This window comes from Quercus suber, unplaced genomic scaffold, assembly GCF_002906115.3.
Source record: "Quercus suber isolate HL8 unplaced genomic scaffold, Cork oak 2.0 scaffold_244, whole genome shotgun sequence".
Classification (NCBI taxonomy): Eukaryota; Viridiplantae; Streptophyta; class Magnoliopsida; order Fagales; family Fagaceae; genus Quercus; species Quercus suber.
The window spans coordinates 345,939-369,137 of NW_027069701.1; the positions used below are offsets into that span (position 1 = coordinate 345,939).

At 34.2% G+C, this 23,199-nt stretch overlaps 1 protein-coding gene and 1 long non-coding RNA gene across 2 annotated transcripts; both read right to left on the reverse strand.

Annotated features, from left to right (window-relative positions):
- Window positions 1–5,711: 5,711 nt before the first annotated feature.
- LOC136061173 (uncharacterized) lies at window positions 5,712–6,163 on the reverse strand. Its single transcript, XR_010631816.1, has 2 exons — window positions 5,911–6,163; window positions 5,712–5,759 (listed from the first exon to the last, which is right to left on the reverse strand). It is a non-coding gene; the product is annotated as an uncharacterized LOC136061173 (long non-coding RNA).
- Window positions 6,164–9,971: 3,808 nt separating this feature from the next.
- On the reverse strand, window positions 9,972–19,090 carry LOC112029000 (G-type lectin S-receptor-like serine/threonine-protein kinase At4g27290). Its single transcript, XM_065780717.1, has 8 exons — window positions 17,788–19,090; window positions 17,421–17,579; window positions 15,482–15,615; window positions 13,634–13,759; window positions 13,353–13,563; window positions 12,985–13,222; window positions 10,532–10,682; window positions 9,972–10,433 (listed from the first exon to the last, which is right to left on the reverse strand). The coding sequence occupies exons 1-8, from the start codon at window positions 19,088–19,090 to the stop codon at window positions 10,140–10,142; spliced, it is 2,616 nt and encodes an 871-aa protein (XP_065636789.1). The 3' UTR covers window positions 9,972–10,139.
- Between the last annotated feature and the right edge of the window lie 4,109 nt (window positions 19,091–23,199).

Genomic DNA, 23,199 nt, shown 5'->3' on the forward strand with positions numbered 1-23,199 from the left:
CTAATATTAATCAACATAAACAAACAAACTTTCAATTGAATAATCACTTCAGTTATTCTAACTATAGTGACAAAACTAACTTTCAACATGAACAAAAAAACTAAGATTTGTTTATAGTATTAAAGTAAACTAATTACTTCTCGCCTGGATGTTAACAATGCAAGATCTCTATCAAAGCTCCCAATACGGTCTTGAAAATATTGGGTTTCCTTAATTACCTTTCTTTGTCACCATCATATTTTGTCCCAATGTAGTCCAAAATAACCATATTTACTGCTGGTTTCCGACAAAATTCTCCTCATCATATTGAAAAGCGGGATTTAACCAATATGCAGCAACATGAAGATCTTACACAAATGTTTGTCCCAACGGTTTTTTATAATTGAGGTGAATGGCTTGTACAAGTGCTTCTTCATTCAGAAGATCTTCTTGATTCCCAACCGTGCTCTATGCATGCCCTCATACACATATCCTATTGCAGGCCTTTAATCAGAATCAACTATCCATAACAAACGAATGAGTTGCGATGAAATCTTGACAAGAACATTAATATCATCCCAAAAAGAATTATCCAAAATGATAGAAACTACTTATTTTGCCTTTGACTCTCTTGCCAATCTATTGTCCACAAAGAACTTGCTAGTCACTAAGGCTTGCAAGTCATGCTTATGCACATGAAGGCTTCCAAATGAAAGGAAAGTAGTAGCAAATCCTGTTGCTCCTACATGTACAATATCTATCCAACCAGGTCTCTTCCTCAACCAAGCAATCAAAGCCACATGATTATAAATGAAAATTGTAACTTTGTTTGCACATTTTTTTAGTCTTTCCACATGAGGCATGTCTCCCATATCCTACAACACAAGATTCAGGCAATGTGCTGCACAAGGAGACCAACTAATAGTTTTATACTTTTCACACAATAATTTATCAGTAGCTACATAATTGGAAGCATTATCAGTAACCATGTGAACTATGTTTTCTGGACCAACCCATGCAACTACTTCATCAAACAAGTTAAACAAGTTTCTAGTACTCTTCACAATATTTGAGGCATCAACTGATTTTACAAATACCATTCCCCTAGGACAATAACAAGGAAATTAATCAATGACCTATGTCTAGTATTTGTCCAACCATCAGCCATAAGTGTACATCCAACTTCTACCCAGTCCCTACGTTGTGACTCAACCAACAACTGAACCTCTTTCTTTTGATCCCTTAACAAAGGACCTATACACATGGTAAGATGGACCTTCATAACCAGGACCAGCAATAGCTACGACATCAATCATCCTTTGGTAGTACACTGAATTCACTACATTAAAAGGAATACAATTGTCATACAGAAACCTTGTAATAGCCATATCAGCTTGCCTCGCCCTTTCTTTGCTTTGGAACACACTTTTAAGACCAGGTTGAGCTCCTGGAGTAGTTCTTGGAGCAAAGTAATTATCCACTGGCTTTGTATCCTTTCTTTTACCTAAAACGGGTTTTTAGGCAACCCACTACTAAATACTTCTTGAATATCTTCATCTTCTTGCATATCACTATTTGTGGAAGGCACACTAAACATTTCTTCTTGACGTTGTTTCTCAGCTTTTTTCTTCAACTCAAACTCCTTCACATATTCCAACATTTGGTATCTCACATCATGAGAAACCTTTTTACACGATCCAATATCACCTTTTATCCCCACAAGGTGTTGTTTCATCCTATTAATACCCCCACCTTTATATGTTTGCCTACAATACACATATGTAAAAGTATTTTGTCCCTTCTCATCTGCCCCAAGGCTAAAATGTTCCCAAGCTGGATCAACCTTTTCTCTTACTCTTGAGCTAGACTCCACTACATTGGAATCAACTTCATGTGATGGAGTAGACCCGGTCTCTATTTCCATTTTAATCTAAAAGACTAAACAACCAATCAAACATGCATAGACCCATCAATTTTTGAAATACAGATAGTCAAAGAATCACAACTTAATACACAGTCAAATTAACAAACTAATATACACAGAGTCATAGAGTCAAAGAATTACAAGGGAACTCAGCAATAAAAAGAAACAATTACAGTGTACAATGTAGCCACAGTCAATAATATAGCATACAAGGGAACTCAGCATTAAACCCAAATTCATCAACAAACACCTAAACCAAGCTAAGAATATACTCAAATAAACGATACACAAAAACCATAATCAAGTACGACGGATAACACATCATAAGAGCTTTAGATAGTTTGTAAAACTAGCAGCTATTACATTACTTCCTTAAAGAACTTACACTTCATGACCCTACAATTAATTAATTCTCTCTAAATCTCAAAATCTATATTCAGAAAGTTCCCATAATGCTGTCAAAGCTTCCACAGATAAATCTTAGTAAGCTTAAATACATATCCCTACAATTCCCTCTTATCTCCTTGTTATAAAGGACAAAACATGGATTTAACGATTCCAACATTCTTAAAGAGTACTCGAAAATACTACTTTCCCAGCTAACCAAAAATTTCATTGGAAAACCATTACTGACAAACTCAACTACTCAAGAGCTAAACCTTATCCTATCATGACCAATTACTTTTGCAAAAGAAGAGTAAGTCTTTGCATTTACTGAACAACTTAAACAACATTGTCATTAAATAATAAATAAAAGGATACTTCTCTCTATAGTTGATCAAGCTAAATTCACACTAAAGTTCTCATAATTTCCTTTTCCTTTCTTTTTCTGCTCTGACCATAAATTCTTAAATCCAATCACATTAAAAAACCAAGCACAATTTAAAGTAACAAAATTGAGTGTCCAAAAAACAACCTTAAAAAACAATCAAAGTACACACACAATCCAATCAAAATTTACAGCTTGGATCTAACTCTCACCAAATAAAGTCAAACACAACCAAATCTAGTACCTTCAGAACACAACATAAAACAAAATATAAATTGACAAAAATTGATTATTGTACCAAACGACGGCGACGGCGACAAGGGAGAGCTGCGACGGTTGAGCTGCGATGAGTGTGAGAGAGATGAGCATGAGAGTGAACTGCGACGTGGGTTAAGCTGCGACGATGACAAGGGAGAGAGGCAGAGACAAGAGAGTGATTGAGAGTGTGAGGAAGAGGCAGAAAGTGATTGAGATTTGAGAGAGTGAGGGTTTCGTTTCAGGGTTATTCAATCAAAATGCCCAAAACGACGCCATATTAGGGGGAAAAAAAACAGAGACTGAACGACGCTGTTTTAAGCTAAAACAAGGCAACCCGTATGAACCGTGTGAACCGGTCACGGTTCATAAAACCGAACGATTCCATGCTTTTTTCACATGGAATGGTTCTTCACCTTAAATGGACTATAGATGTGAACGGTTCGAGTGTTTCCCAGTTGGACTGTACGGTCCGGTCCAAGTTTAAAAACATTGCTTCTGTGCTTCTTTGCTCTCTGTGTCCATGTGTTTGGATGAGATCATGATCTTATACTCATATTCTCACATGATTGATCACATGTTTAAGTACCTTTTACATGTCTTGATATTTATTTGTTCACATGCTTGCTTGCTCCTCACATGACTCGTTGTCGAACTCTTCCCTAAGATACAAGCGTGCATTCACTATAGCTTATTATATGAGCTCTATTTAATCTCAAATTTAGTAACAATATATGACAGCCAACTGCGACTAGGAAAGTTTGGGGTATTCCACCTCTTCCCATCATGTACCTTCATCCCTGACTTAATCTAGTAGGTAAACCTTCATGAAATCATTCTTTGGTTCCTTGACCTACAACTAGGTGGCGACTCCTCCATCTTTTTTTTTTTTTTTTTTAATTTTTGTACTCTGGAGCTAGCGTTGGCTTTGGGTTCAAATCACTGTAGGGAGATAGAGTATCACGTACCTCACCTTCGCAAGAGGGAATCAACATGGCGACAACTAAAAAAGGAGGTACAGCCCATGGAACTCCACAAACTCTAAAGTAAATAGAGAATGAAAAATAGCTCTGTTATTTTTGGCGAGTTGGAGCTTTCATAGTTTTTTAATTGAAGTTATTGCTTTTTATTGGACCAACTTAGGTAAAGATGCCACATCATTTTTTAGTTAGCCATGTAGGTAATAACACTAACTACAGTTAACAAAATGACTAATAACACTAATTTTTTAAACTTGAAGGACCAATAATGCTCACTTGAAACTTAAGGTACCAATTATGCTCACAAGGCAAATTTAAGAGACCAATAGTGTAATTTTGCCTAAAGAATACTTACAAAGTTCCAACTACTCTGTTTGTATTTCCTTCATTTTGATCTCCACCAAAGGTCCTAGCCATGCTTTAGTTGGAAATTTTTGGGTTCATCTTATTATCAAGTAAAATGTTACTTGCTTTTAGATCTCTATGTAGAATCCTCAATCTAGAGTCTTCATGAAAATAGAGAAGCCCACAGGCAATCTCACAAATAATGTTAAAGCGCATAGACCAACCAAAAATATTAGATCTCATTTGATCTGTCAAGTTTCTTGTTTATGTTAATACTAAACTTGAATAATGAAACAAAAAATTGGAATTTCTTTAAAAAGAATCTTCATGAAGTTTGGAAAAAATTATAAAGTTTTGAGAAGTTCTAACCAAAAATGAAGGAGTCCAAACTTCCATTGGGCATGTATTCATAAATTAACATTTTCTCCTCTCCTTCAATGCAATAGCCCAAAAGTCTAACAAGATTTCGATGTTGTAATTTGGCAATTGACATAACTTCATTTTTAAACTCACTTAACGCTTGTCTAGAATTTCGTGAAAGCCTTTTCACAGCAATTTCTTGTCCATTTGCTAGTATACCCTAAAAACTCACATTTGTAAATAGATTATATTGATGTTGAATATGGTATAAATTGGTCTACCAGAGTTACCTTATATAAAAGTCCAAAGCCACCTTCACCAAGCTTATTATTGCTTGAAAATTTGTTAGTGGCAATAGCTATGGTAGATAGAAGAGTGGGAGCTCTAGGTCTTCATTTTGGCCATCAATATTTTGGTCTATCATCCCTTTTATTCTTCATTTTCTCTGATATACTACAAAAAACTAGACCTATAGTGGCGTTTGCAAAACGCCACTATAGGTACTAAAAACGCCACTATAGGCCCATTTTGGCTATAGTGGCGTTCGCTATAGTGGCATTTGTAAACGCCACTATTGTACCGCAATTATAGACCTGTAAAACGCCACTATAGGACTGCCCTATAAACGCCACTATAGACCAATTTTTTTTTTTTTTGGGGAAAAAGTCTATAGTGGCGTTTACAAACGCCACTATAAGTCTATAGTGACAGTACAATAGTGGCGTTTGTGAAACGCCACTATAGCCCAAAAACCACCAAAAAAAAATATTTGATTACCAAAAATTAATTTTTGATAATTAAAAGAATTTTTTTTTTACGTGAAAAAGTTTTTTTTAATTGAATTAAGATTGTAATTAAACTAATATTATAATTTTAATTAAATTAAAAGTTACAAAACAAAATACAAACATTATATCTATCCCAGCAAATTCAAAATGAAACACAATCCCACCTAAAAATATTCAAAATCAATCCCAACATGCTTCCATCCAAAAAACAAATAGCAACTCCAAATACAAACACTATAGCTATCCCAGCAAATTCAAAATGAAAACACAAACCCACCTAAGAAAATTCAAAATCAAACACAAAATGCTCATTAAAATAACAACTCCACCCCCAACACATTCAGCCACCACAGACCAACCTGCAAAAAGAAATCATCAAATTGATCAGAAATCTCATAGACCCACGAAGCAAAGTTGACAGCAAACAAGGATTTATAGACCAAAACTATTATCAAAAAATAAATAGACCACAACAATCATAATTTCTTTTTTTTTTTTTTAAATGCTTACCTGCAACTAAACAACTAATGGCTTCAAACACTATCTATAAATTTGAACAAAATCAATAAGCTGCAACACCATATGCAAATCCAAAATCCACAAACATTAACACCATCACAAATAAAACAAAAGAAATAAAATCAAAATGGAGAGGAGGAGAAAAGTATCAATTCAGTTGTGAAATGAAAGAAGAGTGAAAGAAAAACAAAAGAAGAAAGATGGAGAACTGGAGACAAGGAAGAAAAAGAAGGAAAGGAAAAAAAAAAAAATGAGACTTGGCGTGGAGAGATAAGGGAGAAAAAGAAAGGAAGGTAAAAAGAATCCAACAAAAAAAATTATTTAAATAGGGGATCTATAGTGGCGTTTGGAATAGGACTTATAGTGGCATTTACCAAACGCCACTATAGGTCCAAAAAGTGCACCTTCCACAATATTCCGAAAAAAAAAAAAAAAAAAGCCGTATGAGTTAAGCATAAACAAATAGTACCGAATATGCCATAGAATATTCTAGGAATATTCTATGGCATATTCTACAATATTTCTTAAAAAAAAAAAAAAAAGAAAAACTAAATCTGATGGGTGTTTCAACGGTAAAGAAAAATACGAAATATGCTTAGAATGTTTTACGGCATATTGAAAATATTTGAATATAATATAAATAAATATATTTATTTATTTAAATGTATATATTATTATATATTTGTATTTAAATGAGAAATGCTATGTCTACAATATTTTCATAACAAATTATAGGTGGTTAGTTGTTATTGGTTCAAATTTGAACCTAACACTAAGATTATCTTTTTGCCTTTATAATAACAACCAATAGCAACCTGCTACTTAAAATTTGTTGTAAAAATATTGTGAAAATATTGTTGACATATCATTTCTTTCTCTCTCTCTCTCTCTCTCTCTTCTCTCTCTCTCTCTCTCTCTCTATATATATATATATATTTTTTTTAATGTATGAGAGATGTTACGTCCATAATATTTTCACAACAAATCATAAGTGGTTAGTTGTTATTGGTTCAAATTTGAACCTAACACTAAGATTACATTTTTTCCCTAATAATAACAACCAGTAACAACCTGTCACTAAAAATTTATTGTAAAAATATTATGAAAATATTGTAAATATATCATTTATATATATATATATACACATACATACTTATCATTTCTCTTTTTATATATATATATATATATAAATTTAAAAAAACATTAAAACCCCACCTACCCCACTTACCCCACTCTCCCATATCTCTCCCTTATCTCCGCGCCAAAGCCTCAGGCTCCTTCATTTCTCTTTTGGTTTTGATTTTTTGTTTTTTTTTTTTTCCTTCCTTTCTTTTTCTCCCTTATCTCTCCACGCCAAGTCTCATTTTTTTTTTCCTTTCCTTCTTTTTCTTCCTTGTCTCCACTTCTCCATCTTTCTTCTTTTGTTTTTCTTTCACTCTTCTTTCATTTCACACCTGAATTGATACTTTTCTCCTCCTCTCCATTTTGATTTTATTTCTTTTGTTTTATTTGTGATGGTGTTAATGTTTGTGGATTTTGGATTTGCATATGGTGTTGCAGCTTATTGATTTTGTTCAAATTTATAGATAGTGTTTGAAGCCATTAGTTGTTTAGTTGCAGGTAAGCATTAAAAAAAAAGAAAAAGAAATTATGATNTTTTTTTATGTAGCACCCATAGAGAAAAAGGGAAAGGACAAAGCTCTATTACATAATAAACATGGAAAAGATCATATAGCTCAGAGAACCAGAGATTCTGGGTTCTTACAGGCCTAATACGCCTCGGGATCCCACGACAGTATGCCCGGGATCCCACGACAGTATGCTCGAGATCCGGGATCCCACGACAGTATGCCCGGGATCCCACGACAGTACGCCCCAGGGTACTAAGAGGAATTGCATTTTTCATCTTGAGGAGCTTTATATGACTTGCGCACAACTTGGTTCGTAATCAGCCCCATTTAGCTGCGGTGAACCAAGCCCAGTCCACCAAAATAACAAGTATTTGGGCCCGGGATCCTTATCTCTACTTGGGCCCTTGTGCTAAGAAAAAAAAAAGCACTCTCACAAAAAGCAATCTTACAAATTTTTTTTACAAACTAATAATGTAGTGAGTAGTAATTGATAAGTGAAAAAAATGGTGTCAGTGGTTATTGACATTAAAAAAATGCCTCGTCAACATTTGATTTGAAAAAAAACACACACACACGCGCACACACACAATAATAATAATAATAATATCTCAAATTTTAAGATAGAAAAAAATTGTAGGAATCCCAAATTTTCTAGTATTTTTTTTTTAACTTGACAACCAAACACAATCCTGGACTAGTGACATGTTTGACTTGCTCAAAAGCAATCAAGAGCCAACGCAATTTTTCTACTTTACCATGATATTTTTTCCATAGTGGGTCAAAGAAAGTAATATTACCTCTCAAGTTTTTTCTTTTGCAAATGCAGTAGGCAATCAAGAGCACCCCAAAAACTACGGCAATGGCAATGGCAACTACAACTATCACCTTTTCATCTTTTGCTTGTCTTTCACGTTTTCCTGGTTGACTTAGCAATAGAAAAGCGAAAATATTTTAGATGCAGCAGACTTTAATGCCATAAAACCAATGGAAAAATTGATGGTACAACAATTTTTTTTTTTTTCTTTTTTTTTAGAGCAGATGGTACAAAAAAGAGTAAGAATAGCATGAATGACTAACAATATTATTTGTATTTGTGAATAAAATGTGTGTTTGTTTTTGTCTTTCAATATAAAATTTACAATCTAACACAAATGAACCTCTCAATTATACATTTCAAATTTTCAATGTAAAGGTAGATATATAGTTCCCATCAAGATGCTTAAGAGACCTCCTAGAGCTGAGGATGATCACGAAGATAGTTTAGTTTTGTTAAAGAATGTTGGAAACAGTAAGTTTCAAGGTGCGACACTTATAAATGCTATTGCAGGTAATTTTTTCCATAGTGGGTCAAAGAAAGTAATATTACCTCTCAAGTTTTTTCTTTTGCAAATGCAGTAGGCAATCAAGAGCACCCCAAAAACTACGGCAATGGCAATGGCAACTACAACTATCACCTTTTCATCTTTTGCTTGTCTTTCACGTTTTCCTGGTTGACTTAGCAATAGAAAAGCGAAAATATTTTAGATGCAGCAGACTTTAATGCCATAAAACCAATGGAAAAATTGATGGTACAACAATTTTTTTTTTCTTTTTTTTAGAGCAGATGGTACAAAAAAGAGTAAGAATAGCATGAATGACTAACAATATTATTTGTATTTGTGAATAAAATGTGTGTTTGTTTTTGTCTTTCAATATAAAATTTACAATCTAACACAAATGAACCTCTCAATTATACATTTCAAATTTTCAATGTAAAGGTAGATATATAGTTCCCATCAAGATGCTTAAGAGACCTCCTAGAGCTGAGGATGATCACGAAGATAGTTTAGTTTTGTTAAAGAATGTTGGAAACAGTAAGTTTCAAGGTGCGACACTTATAAATGCTATTGCAGGTAATGGCCTACACCCTTTGCTTTATGCAAAATATGTTGCTATTATAAGTACTTTTTTCCCTGAAATAAGTTTGTAATCTTTTTACTTTCCCTCTATAATCATTGCTTGTCACTTGAAAGATTCATCTATAATGTGGAAAATTTAAACTAATTTATCTTTTGTATCTCTTCTCTATGTTTGTTTGTGATAAATTACCAATTCTCTGAAAAGCTTAAACTATTAAGAAAATGTGAATTTAATCATTTAAGTATAGGTCTAACACTCTCTCTCATATGTAGGCCTAAATTCCCCCGTCAATAAATGGGGCTCAGAAACCATAAAAGGTACTAGGAAAAAACCAAATTTAGTTTGCTTGCTTAAGTGCCAATAGGTAACCTATTGATTTCTTAATCCTTACCCTTTTTCAAGAAGCTCTACCACTAGATTTAGCCAGCCATTTTAAGGGGGAGAGATTTTGAAATTACAACTTGAAGTCTCAATCAAATTACTTCTTTCTTCTTTAAAAAAGTTGGTTAAATGGATTATAAGTAGTCTCAAACCTCTTAAATATTGAAGAAGCCATTTTAGGTCTTTAAGGTTCAAATAAGACTCATGTCACATTCTTGGAGAATATAAGTGCGTACAATTTGCAAAATGTACAAATGTAAAATATTAATCACAAAATATGTAATATAATCAAATAGATATGACGCTTGACTATCGACCATCTAACAAGGTAATAGTAATTTCATTGGTTGAGGATGATTGGTTCTTGCTTGACGAAGGTGATTTTTGTCCCACATAGAAACCCGGCTCTTTGGGTTCTTGTAGTGAACTCTCACTATGCAACATCATAACCACAAATGACATGTTAGGCCTATCCTTATGATGTTGTTGCAAACATAAGAAACTAATATGGAGGCAACGTTCAAGCTCCGATAGGATGCAGGAGTCCTTTAAGCAAGTATCAATTAGCTCCAAAGTCCTTCCTTCTTTCCATGATTTCCATGCCTAAAACATTTGAAATTTTCTTGTCATTGTTTGTATCATAATATATATATAAAAAAATAAAAAATAAAAAAAAAGAGTCAAATCTTTTGAGAACTCACATGTCCAACAAGGTTTAGACTATATTCTGGATGGAAAGACCCTCGATTTTTCTTTCCACATATTATCTCCAACAATAATATTCCAAAACTAAAGACATCAAATTTTACTGAAAATAGGCCATCAATGGCGTATTCAGGTGCCATATAACCACTGTAAGAAAGGAAATCTTTGATTAGAAAATTTTTCAGTAAAAAAACATGTTAGAAATAGGCAAAATTACATTATTGGTTCTTGAATTTTACCTTGTAATAGGAATGGATCCCCCAAGTTTTAAATGTACATTACTGGTCTCTCATGCTTCAAAATGAGCATTTTTAGTCTTTTAGTCAACTACTATTAGTGTTATTGCCTATGTAGGTAACGCAATAGCAACGTACATCTTTTTATGGACTTGGACCAACCAAAATATGGCAAATCAATTAAAAATTACAGTCAAATCCATATCTATAAAAAAAAAAAAAAAAAAAAAAATCTCTTTTCTATGTCATTAATCCCTCATATCTTTCCCTCCTCTGTCCCAAATAAATCACAACCTTCTCTCCATCAACAACCTCTGACCCTTTGCCATTCCTATACCTTTGGAGCTCTTTGGACCAAGTGAGAAGGTCTTATTTGGGTTGAAGAAGGAATTGAGTTTGTTGATTGCGTCAGGAGGTCAAAGTCGGAGCATATCTCAGTGAGGATGTGGTTGGTCTCCTCGATGACTCTATAACTAAACTCATAGGTTCAACTATGGCAAAGGGTGAAAGAGGTGGATATCCATCATGATCTTTGATGGCCATGATTGACGAAGGTTAGGATATGTGGGTTTGGGTGCAGTGGTTGATGACAGAAGAGATGATTGGGAGACTCTATAGACACTGCATTTCATTTCGGCCTTTACCCGAGAACCCTAAACCCCCAGTGACGAAGAACTTAACCACTACCAAAATGATCAACATCATATATGAAGCCCAACAACATACAAGCCTAATTTGTGGCCATAAAATGCCCAGGTCCTAACCTAAAACTCTTTTTTCTATCCTAATTTGAAAATCTGCCTAGAGTAGCGTATGCCAGGAATTTGTGGCATACGCACCAATTTACCAACATAGGCCAATATGGGACAACAAGCCCCGTTTTACTCTTTTTCCATTTTGGTGAGATTTTGGGTTAACCAACCTAATCAACTGGTTGGTTAGATGTCCCATTGAAACCTTAGAGCCTAAAAATTTCTCTAGCAAAATCACTTGAAAAATTGGAACCCATCAATCCAAACCCACTGCCAACCTCCCAAACCATCCACCACACCCCAATTAAAATCAACACAATCACCAAAAAAAACCCACAGCAACAACCCAAAAAACCCACCACCACAAACAACCAACAACTTAAGAAATTCACTTCTTAAAACCCATCCCAAAAACACAAACAAATCCAAAAAACCCTAACTCGCATATCAAGGAGACATTTGGCGCCATGGCGTGACGAGGTGGGTGAGGCAAGGTCACTGGTATGGCTATCCGAGACCAACAAGGCCATCAGCTTGGCAAGGCGATGCCACCGGTGTGGCCAAATGAAGTGGCTGGGTGGTGAGGCTAAGAGAGAGAGAGAGAGAGAGACTAGTCTAGAGAAGAAAGAAAAGAAATGAGAAAGAGAGAGAAGAAAGAAAAGAAAGGACAGGAGAAAAAAAAATTAAAAAAAAAAATCATTATAGCATTTGTGACTGTACCGTTGTTCACCTATGCCAAATTATTTGGCATTAAGAACACCTCATGTAATAGGTTTTCTGGTGTTGGCGTGCCAAATACCAAATATTTGGGCACACTTGATGCTAGTGCTCTTATATGAGCTCTATTTAATCTCAGATTTAGTAACAATATATGACGGCCAACTACGACTTGGAAGGCTTGGGGTGCTCCACCTCTTCCCATCATGTACCCTAACTCAAAACTTAGTCTAGTAGGTAGACCTTCATGAAGTCATTCTTTGGTTCCTTAACCTACAATTAGGCGGCAACTCCTTCATCTATTTCTTAAAGACATTTGCATAGCTAGCGCTGGCTTTGGGTTCAAATCGCTTTAGGGAGATAAAGTATTGCATACCTCACCTTCGCAAGAAGGAATGGATATGGACACAAGTCAAAAAGGAGGTACAACCTATGGCACTTCACAAACTCTAAAGTGAACAGAGAAAGAAAAATAGCATTTTGTTATTTTTGGTGAGATGGAGTTTTATAGTTTTTTAATTGAAGTGGTTGCTTTTTACTAGAGTAACTTAGTTAAAGATGCCACATTATTTTTCAATTAGCCACATAGGCAATAGTACTAGCTACAGTTAACAAAATTAACTAATAATACTCATTTTTAAACTTGAGAGACCAATAGTGCTCACTTGAAAGTAAAGGTACAAATTGTGCTCACAAGGTAAATTTAAGAGACTAATAGTGTAACTTTGCCTAAAGAATACTTACTATGTTCCAACCACTCTATTTGTATTTCCTTCAGTTTGATCTCCACCAAAGGACCTAGCCATGCCAAAGTCAGAAATTTTTGGGTTCATCTTACTATCAAGTAAAATGTTACTTGCTTTTAGATCTCTATGTATAATCCTTAATCTAGAGTCTTCATGAAGATAGAGAAGCCCACGAGCAATCCCACAAATAATGTTGAAGCGCATAGACCAACCTAAAATATTTGATCTCATTTGATCTGTCAAGTTTCTTGTTTATGTTAATACTAAACTTGTATAACGAAACAAGAAATTGAAATTTCTTTAAGTAACAATAAAAAAATCTTCATCAAGTTTGGCAAAATTTATAAGGTTTTGAGAAGTTCTAACCAAAAATGAAGAAGTCCAAGCTTCCATTGGGCATGTATTCATAGATTAACATTTTCTCCTCTCCTTCAATGCAATAGCCCAAAAGCCTAACAAGATTTCGGTGCTGTAATTTGGCGATCGATATAACTTCATTTTTAAACTCACTCAATCCTTGTCTAGAATTTCGTGAAAGCCTTTTCACAGCAATTTCTTGTCCATCTGCTAGTATACCCTAAAAAATCACATTTGTAAATAGATTATATTGATGTTGAATATGATGTGAATTGGTCTATCAAAGTTACCTTATATACAAGTCCAAAGCCACCTTCACCAAGCTTGTTATTGCTTGAAAATTTGTTAGTGGCAATAGCTATGGTAGCTAGGCTGTAGAATGGGAGCTCAAGGTCTTCATTTTGGCCATCAATATTCTAGTCTGTCATCCCTTTATTCTTCATTTGCTCTAATAAGAACAACATGTGTTTCACATTAAACATAAGAAATAGAATATGGCAACTCTAACTGATTAGTTTGGATTGAATGCACGTTAGTCTAGCCTAAACTATAAATTGATCATAAGCCATTTTATCCATCACCAGATGGAAACCTTGCTCTCTTCACTATGCTACTTGAATAATGACAAGAAATAGTTTAAATTACATTTTATGATTTTAACGTCAAAATTGTAATTGTCATTGTCACTCAATAGAAAATGTAGGTCCTCCTCCTTTGGTTGTAGCCAACTCATACAAGTTAGAATTAGATAAGACAACAATGTTAGAGCTTGGTAGGTGTTGTCGAAAGATTGAAAATAAATGACAACGTTTTTAGGGTCCGTTTGTTTTGGTGGTAAATGATTTCAGGAAATCATTTACCACCTGACCTCAGTGTTTGGAAGCCAAGGAAAATTTTAATTTCCAGAAAATATGCTTCAGTTTGACCAAATTTACTTCTTTGACCCGGAAATGGTTTATGCTCTCATTTTCACTTCAAACCATTTCCGGGCCTCGCACAAAAATGCACAAAAGAGAGAAAACGCACAAAAGAGAGAGAGCCAGAGAAATTGAGAGAACCAGAGAAACTTTGAAGAAAGAAGACCACACCAAGACCATCCGAGAAAGAAGAGACCAGAGCTCGCCGAGACCACGCCGAGAGGAAGAACCCAACACCAGATAAGCCGGAGACGTCGTTGGCGAACCCCAAGACCACACCGAGAGGAAGAACCCAAGAACCCAGCACCGCGCGATCTTGCCACGAAAGGCGAACCCGATCTTTGCCGCGCGATCTCGCCACGAATCTAGAACCCATCGCCTTCGCACCAGCGAACCCAAAACCCATAACCCATCGAGTCGCACCGTCGATCGTCTTCGCACGTCGCATTGTCCATCATTGTCGATCGTCTTCGAGTCGCACCAGAGTTTGCTGTGATTTTGTGATTTTGAAATTTTTTGTATAAAATTTGTTTGAATGCTGAGAAAATGTGAAAAATTTTCCGAAAAATAGCATTTTCAAAATAGAACCAAACACGTAAAAATATTTTCTACAATAATTTTTATAATACAACCAAACGCTTGAAAATATTTTCCTTTCCCGAAAATAGCATTTCTGGAAAATAGGTTATTTTCTGAAAATTATTTTACGCGAACCAAACGGACCCTTAGTTTGTGTATTTAACATGAGATGACATGAATGACTATAGGTAAATATATATAAAGAGATAGAAGTGCAAGAGGTAAAAATGATGAATTAAAATACAAAGAGTTTTATGTGTATATGTGAGAGAGGAAAGTCTTGAAACATTGAACCAAATGAAACAAAAGTCAATATTTAAGTTGTTCTTATCTCTGATGTGGCACTTGAGAATACTTCAATTCTCTTAAAAATTGATGTTAGTTTGACATAATGTTAGTACTACACACTTTCGTACACATTTAGGTTAATACGGTTTTGGAGCTCCTATTTTAATCCCTACATTTTAAACTCATTCTCAATTAGTTTCTATTGTTATCTTAGTAATAGAAATTGTCTATGTGACACATAAAGTGTATAGGTGGCACACTAAATGTTGCTAAATAGTAATATATATATTATATAAATGTGAAAACATTATTTTGGTCCCTATATTTTGGGGTCACAATCAATTTAGTCCTTACATTTAGGACTGGCAACAGGTCAGGTTTGAGGCAGGTTTCTTTATGCTCAAACTCACCCCCATTACCCGAAACTTCCCCATCAAGCCCCGCGGGCCCTGTACTGTTGTGCCACTTCAGGGCCAATCTAAAGGCCCCTAAACCGAACCCAAAAATGAATAAGCACCCAAAAATGAATAAAAATAATTACAGTATAAGCTTCATTTTCTTTTATATGGCAAATAAAATAATATTAAACAAATTTATAACACATTTAAATAATGCCGTGTCAGCATTTAAATTTAAAAAAAAAAAAAACAAAAATTAATTTCTTGATTTTAAGGGAGAAAAGAAAAGAAAATTTGAACCAAAAAAAAAAAAAAATCATATTCCAGCAAAAATAAAAATTGTAAACCCAAAAAAATAAATAACATAAGAACCTGAACCCAAAAGAACAACATGAACCCAAAAAAATTAATTTCTTAAGTTAAAAGTAAAATTAGAATTGAAGATTTGAGGTCAGAAAGTATCAACTTTGTTGGGTTTGCTGGTAACTCATAGCTTCTTGGATTGACTTTGCAAACTATTGTGATTCAAAAATTTAGAAGGAAAAAAGCAAAATTATCCAAAGAGAAAATCCAAAGAAACGGTAAAAATCGAAGAGAGCACAAGTCAAATCGCTCAAGTGGGTCCACGAATTTTAATGGTAATGGTTGATTTTCAGAAAGAAATATTTGCAATCTATGAAAGAAGTAAGATTTCAAGCAAAACCAAAGCAAGAAAACCCAAATCAAAACAAAATACCCACAATGTGTAGCAGAGTGATGCATCTTTGGCATAACTGAGTTTATTTGCTTAACTTTGTGGACTTGTGCTTTCCCATCTCATAAATTAACAACAAGAAGAAGGTACGGTTTGACCAATATGATGGATGAAGGGATTCAAAACATTGCATCAAATGGTTTTCTTCTTCCTAGTTTATGGTTCAATTTGGTGAGCTGGCTTCCAAGGCAAAGGTTTTGTTTTGCTCTAAGTGGGTATGGGTGAACCAAAAGAGAGAGAGAGAGAGAGAGAGAGAGAGAGAGAGAGAGAGAGAGAGAGAGAGAGAGAGAGAGAGAGAGAGAGAGAGAGAGAGAAGGAATAACACAAACATGTTCTTACAAAGATGATGTTGAGAGCTTGGATTGCTAGGTTATTTTTGGTGATTGGTAAATATGATTTTTGTGTTTTGGTGTTGATGTGTTTTGTAACTTTGATTGCTACAAAAATGACAAAAAAGTTAGGAAAATTTTACAATTTTTTTTTCTTTCTTTAAAATTGAAAAACTAATTAATTAAAATTATTTTTTAAATTTAAATGCTGATGTGGCTTTACTTAAATGTCAAATAAATTTTTTAATATTATTTTACTTGTCACGTAAGCTTATGTGAGCCAACAGTACAATCTGTTTGTCATGTAGGCATATTCCATTAGTGAGATGATGGCAATAACTAAATTGACTGCAAGTTGGAAATAATGGAGACTAAATTGACTGCTACAAAAAAGTAGAGACTAAATTGATTGTGACACCAAAATATAAGGACCAAAATAGTGTTTTCGCTTATAAAAAATGCAAGAGTCACAAGATATCTTACAATTTTTTATTACAAACTAATAATATGGTGTGTAGTAATTGATAAATAAAAATGTGGTGTTAATGGTTATTGACATTAAAAAAATGCCTTGTCAACATCTGATTTGAAAAGAAAAAAAATAAACAACAAAAATTTAATTTATCAATTTTTAAAATAGAAAAAAATTTTAGGAATCCCAAATTTTCTTGTATTTTTTTGAACCCTGACAACCAAACACAATCCTGGACTAGTAACATGTTTGACTTGCTCAAAAGCAATCAAGAGCAAACTCAATTTTTCTACTTCACCATGTTACTTTTTCCAAAGTGGGTCAAAGAAAGTAATATTACCTCTGAAGTTTTTTCTTTTGCAAATGCAGTAGGCAATCAAGAGCACCCCGAAAACTACGGCAATGGCTATGGCAACTGCAACTCTCACCTTCATCTTTTGCTTGTCTATAACGTCTTCCTGGTTGACTTTTTTTTTGGGGGGAGACACTTCCTGGTTGACTTAGCAATAGAAAAGCGAAAATATTTTAGATGCAGCAGATTTTAATGCCATAAAACCAATGGAAAAAAAGATGGAACGACAAAAATTAATTGGTGGGTTTCAACTAAAATCTCTTACATGGTCAAAATTCTGTTGTATCCAACAAAAAGAGAAAGGCATTTCAAAATACGAATTAAAGAGCAACCAAGACAATATATAGGCCCATACCTTTCTTTGAAGCAGGCATTCGAATATATACATCCTGCCAATTAGCATCCTGCCCGCCATCTGCAACCTGTCTAATATCAATTAGATCTCCATACCAGATGGCGCAGCCATTTCCTCCATCTCTAATATCAGTGTTGGAATAAGCCATACAAGAACAGTTGTTCAAACATTGGACTCTGCATTCGCTAAGATTCATCCTTTTGTTCACCCAAGAATACGTGGTATCTGGCAACTTGAGCCCAACAAATTTAACAAACCCAATTTTATCTTTATCCTTGCAGCTCAATTCCGTAGTGCGTACACATCCCTTAGCCCAGTCGTCTGGGTTCCATCTTTCTGGTGACTTAGGCTTAAATCCTTCTACACATTGGCAGATAGGTGAGTCACCAATGATACAATTTCCATAAGCACCGCATAAATTGTAACTGTCACATTTGTCTTGTGGTACAGAAAAGTACGTGATCCATTTTTTATCTGCTTCGATCCATATGTAGCGCTCGTACACGTAAAAAGTTTGGTTCAAAACTGCTCTTGTGATTACAGACTTTTTAATCGTGTGGTACATGAAGTATAGCCCATCCTTGTTGGAGACAAAAGTGAAGTTATAGACTGGGTTGGCCTTTAACCATAGTGCACCACTAAACCTAATGCCATTCCACGGGCCAGTCCGGCCGTATATCTTGGAGCCGTTCTTCATGACTATCTCAGGATAATTATGAAGTACAATCCCACAACTCAGTTCTCCAGGAGATGGATCATCTGGACTCTTCCATGCAGTTAGGCGCCTTTCCAGACCGGTCCTTAAGTCCCATCCAAGTTTCATCCCTGGCAGCCATGTATCAGAAGGATAGTCAAAGCTTTGCCACAAATAACTTTCTGGGTTTTCTTCATTCTTTTCTCTTAATACTAGATTTCCTGAATCTAAAAGCTCAACAACTGGACTCCCTGCCTCTTTTGTGGAATTCGCAGACCAAACAACAGTCCTATTCTGGCTGAGAAGAACAAGACTACCTGAACTGTTTAACATCAACACGCCAGACGAGTCTCTAATTGGATTGCCCCGGTTTGCAACCCAAACAACCGTTCTTACTGGGATTTTGTTGTACCAAATTCCCAAGTAATGGCTATTGGAATTTCCTGTACTGAAGAACCCCAAGACAAAGCCTCCATCTTTAGAGACCAGGTTTGTGCCCTTACTGTCACTGAGGTATTGGGATTGGGTAATGCTGTCAACAGCGTTAGAGAACACAAAATAGAAAAGAAATAAACTGGAACTCAAAAACACAAAAGCAGAGACGTCCATTGCTTTCTGTTCTTGGAGCTCTTAGCAGCCAGCATGTTGATGTTAGACCCATTATAATGAGCAAAGACTAACGTCAACATAGATGGTCATGCGTGCATTGACTTGAAAATTCTACATTTTGTTGTGAACAATAATTTCCACATTATTCTTTGACAAAAGTAAATTCTTGTTTGATTATTTTTTGACAAAAGAATTTTTAAATTCTTGTTTGAATATTTTGGGAAGCGTTTGTTACGCACATTTTCAGATGTAAAACAGTATGGGTAAGTATACGTGTGGAATTTTAGCTGAGTGGGTTTGGTACAATAATGCCTCAATTAAGAGAAATTTTTCATAGAGATTGTAGCATTCCTTGTCCCTGGAAGCCACGTGTCACTCATACTTGTTAAACCAATTATAGACAGCCCCTTTGGAAAATAAAAGAGGCTTTTACATGAGTTGCTGCTTCGCTACAATTAACTCATATCTCTACATGATCATTCCAGTGGATCGACCACTGGTTTAATATGGGACCACTTCAAGCTGTTGTGGTCTGGACCGTCTGGTACAGGATTTTTGCAATGGCCAATACATTTAGCCAATTAAATAGTTACAAATTGTTTCAACAATGGAATCACCATAATCTTTAAACATCAACCATTTTGAAAAAAGTTTTTAAATCATGAGATTCAAATAATCAATTTGGGTGCTTATTTTTAAAAATAGTAAACTATATTGAAATTTGGTTTGAATAAAAAATTTAAATCCATGAGAGGTTTTTTGAATTTGCAAGGTAATAGGGTCTGGAATCCACCAAATAAAAACAATAAATAAAATATGAAATTTTATTAATCTTGTTAGAAATTGGGCTGATTTTGATCCAACCCATAAACCATGGCCCATGGATCGTCCACATGGATTATCTGATAAGTAAGTTTAAATTTAAACTAACTGATATTGGTATGAGTTATCAATATTAGTAGTGGGATAATTTAAACTTAATAGATATTGATATGGGTTATCAATATTAGTAGTGGAGTAATTTGAAACTTAAAAGATGAGATCTTTTAGGGATAACATATATCTGATAGTAAGTGAATCTCTACTAGTATTTAAATACTCCTACTAGTATAATTTTGAGTACTCTCTCAAATAAGCCATTTTTTTGAGACATCATCTACTGTTTCCTAGAATTTGGAGCATGAAAATTATGAGAGACTCTAGTAGCCTTTCCTGCGACTTGGAGGTGTTCCACCAAAGGAGATCGTGAGGAGTTCGTAAAGCAAGTAAAGAACAAAATCCGGCAATTTGGTGATCCGTTTCACCAAAGGTATGTGTCTATATGACCTCTAGTAAAATATATAGTTTATTCAACATTGGTATCAGAGCCGTTTTATACTTGTTTTCACTCTTGAATGATGCAATGATCTCTAAAATATATAATCCTATATACATGCTAAAATTAAAAGTTTAAGTAATTTTTTAATTTTTCAGATCTGTAATTTTTTTAGGCATGTTATGGCATGTAGAGAGAGAAATAAAAAGCTGTAATTTTTTGATTGTTTACATATAATCCGAAATTTACAGGCTTATTTTGACCCATTAAATCTTATTTAATGTCAAATATTTTTTAATGGTTTAAAAGTACATTCCATAAGCTTTAAAACGACAGTTTACATGCTTAATTTAGACTTTAAATGAGAAAGTTATGGTCTTTTAAAGATTATGGTTGTATTTGATAAAATCTGAAAATTTGATGTCTAACGTGGAAGACGATGAACAATAAAAGGAAAATTGTTTTGTAATAGTGTACCGTGCGGGCTCCACTAGCCACTACTTGTTTGAGTGGTTATCTAATATAATAAAAAAAAAATATTAGAGCCCCACGTTGATGTTAGTGTGTTAGTTACACTAGAACACTATCCTTGTTTCAGTTACACACAAATAAAAGAGCCCCACGTTAGTGTATTAGTTACACTTTGATAAGGACCCTCTTTTTTGTCGGGAGCACTAAAATTCTCCCTGACTAGATCAAATCATGGTTTTGAAACCCGGACCGTTCATTGAACCGTAAAAAGGAGAGGTTCAAGGTTTTTGAGGTCGAACCGGGGTCGAACCGTGATGACGTCATAATTAATTTAATAATTATTTTTTATATATAAAAATATTAAATTAATAAAAAATATATTAAATTAACTAAAATAATCCAATTAAATATAAATATCTATATTTCAAATATATATTTTCATATCATAACTTTTACAAGACAAATAAAAAATATCAAATCCTAAGCAAATTTAAATATAATATCTATTTATTTATTTATATATTGATTAGTTAAACTTGTAATAATAATAATAATAATAATTATTATTATTATTATTATAGTAATGGCTATTGGAATTTCCTGTACTGAAGAACCCCAAGACAAAGCCTCCATCTTTAGAGACCAGGTTTGTGCCCTTACTGTCACTGAGGTATTGGGATTGGGTAATGCTGTCAACAGCGTTAGAGAACACAAAATAGAAAAGAAATAAACTGGAACTTAAAAACACAAAAGCAGAGACGTCCATTGCTTTCTGTTCTTGGAGCTCTTAGCAGCCAGCATGTTGATGTTAGACCCATTATAATGAGCAAAGACTAACGTCAACATAGATGGTCATGCGTGCATTGACTTGAAAATTCTACATTTTGTTGTGAACAATAATTTCCACATTATTCTTTGACAAAAGTAAATTCTTGTTTGATTATTTTTTGACAAAAGAATTTTTAAATTCTTGTTTGAATATTTTGGGAAGCGTTTGTTACGCACATTTTCAGATGTAAAACAGTATGGGTAAGTATACGTGTGGAATTTTAGCTGAGTGGGTTTGGTACAATGCCTCAATTAAGAGAAATTTTTCATAGAGATTGTAGCATTCCTTGTCCCTGGAAGCCACGTGTCACTCATACTTGTTAAACCAATTATAGACAACCCCTTTGGAAAATAAAAGAGGCTTTTACATGAGTTGCTGCTTCGCTACAATTAACTCATATCTCTACATGATCATTCCAGTGGATCGACCACTGGTTTAATATGGGACCACTTCAAGCTGTTGTGGTCTGGACCGTCTGGTACAGGATTTTTGCAATGGCCAATACATTTAGCCAATTAAATAGTTACAAATTGTTTCAACAATGGAATCACCATAATCTTTAAACATCAACCATTTTGAAAAAAGTTTTTAAATCATGAGATTCAAATAATCAATTTGGGTGCTTATTTTTAAAAATAGTAAACTATATTGAAATTTGGTTTGAATAAAAAATTTAAATCCATGAGAGGTTTTTTGAATTTGCAAGGTAATAGGGTCTGGAATCCACCAAATAAAAACAATAAATAAAATATGAAATTTTATTAATCTTGTTAGAAATTGGGCTAATTTTGATCCAACCCATAAACCATGGCCCATGGATCGTCCACATGGATTATCTGATAAGTAAGTTTAAATTTAAACTAACTGATATTGGTATGAGTTATCAATATTAGTAGTGGGATAATTTAAACTTAATAGATATTGATATGGGTTATCAATATTAGTGGTGGAGTAATTTGAAACTTAAAAGATGAGATCTTTTAGGGATAACATATATATGATAGTAAGTGAATCTCTACTAGTATTTAAATACTCCTACATCAGTCAGATATAGGTTAGACACAGTGAGTGAATATACGTATAATTTTGAGTACTCTCTCAAATAAGCCATCTCTTTGGGATATCATCTACTGTTTCCTAGAATTTGGAGCGTGGAAATTATGAGAGACTCTAGTAGCCTTTCCTACGACTTGGAGGTGTTCCACTAAAGGAGATCGTGAGGAGTTCGTAAAGCAAGCAAAGAACAAAATCCGGCAATTTGATGATCCGTTTCACCAAAGGTATGTGTCTATATGACCTCTAGTAAAATATATAGTTTATTCAACATTGGTATCAGAGCCGTTTTATGCTTGTTTTCACTCTTGAATGATGTCATGATCTCTAAAATATATAATCCTATATACATGCTAAAATTAAAAGTTTAAGTAATTTTTTAATTTTTCAGATCTGTAATTTTTTTAGGCATGTTATGGCATGTAGAGAGAGAAATAAAAA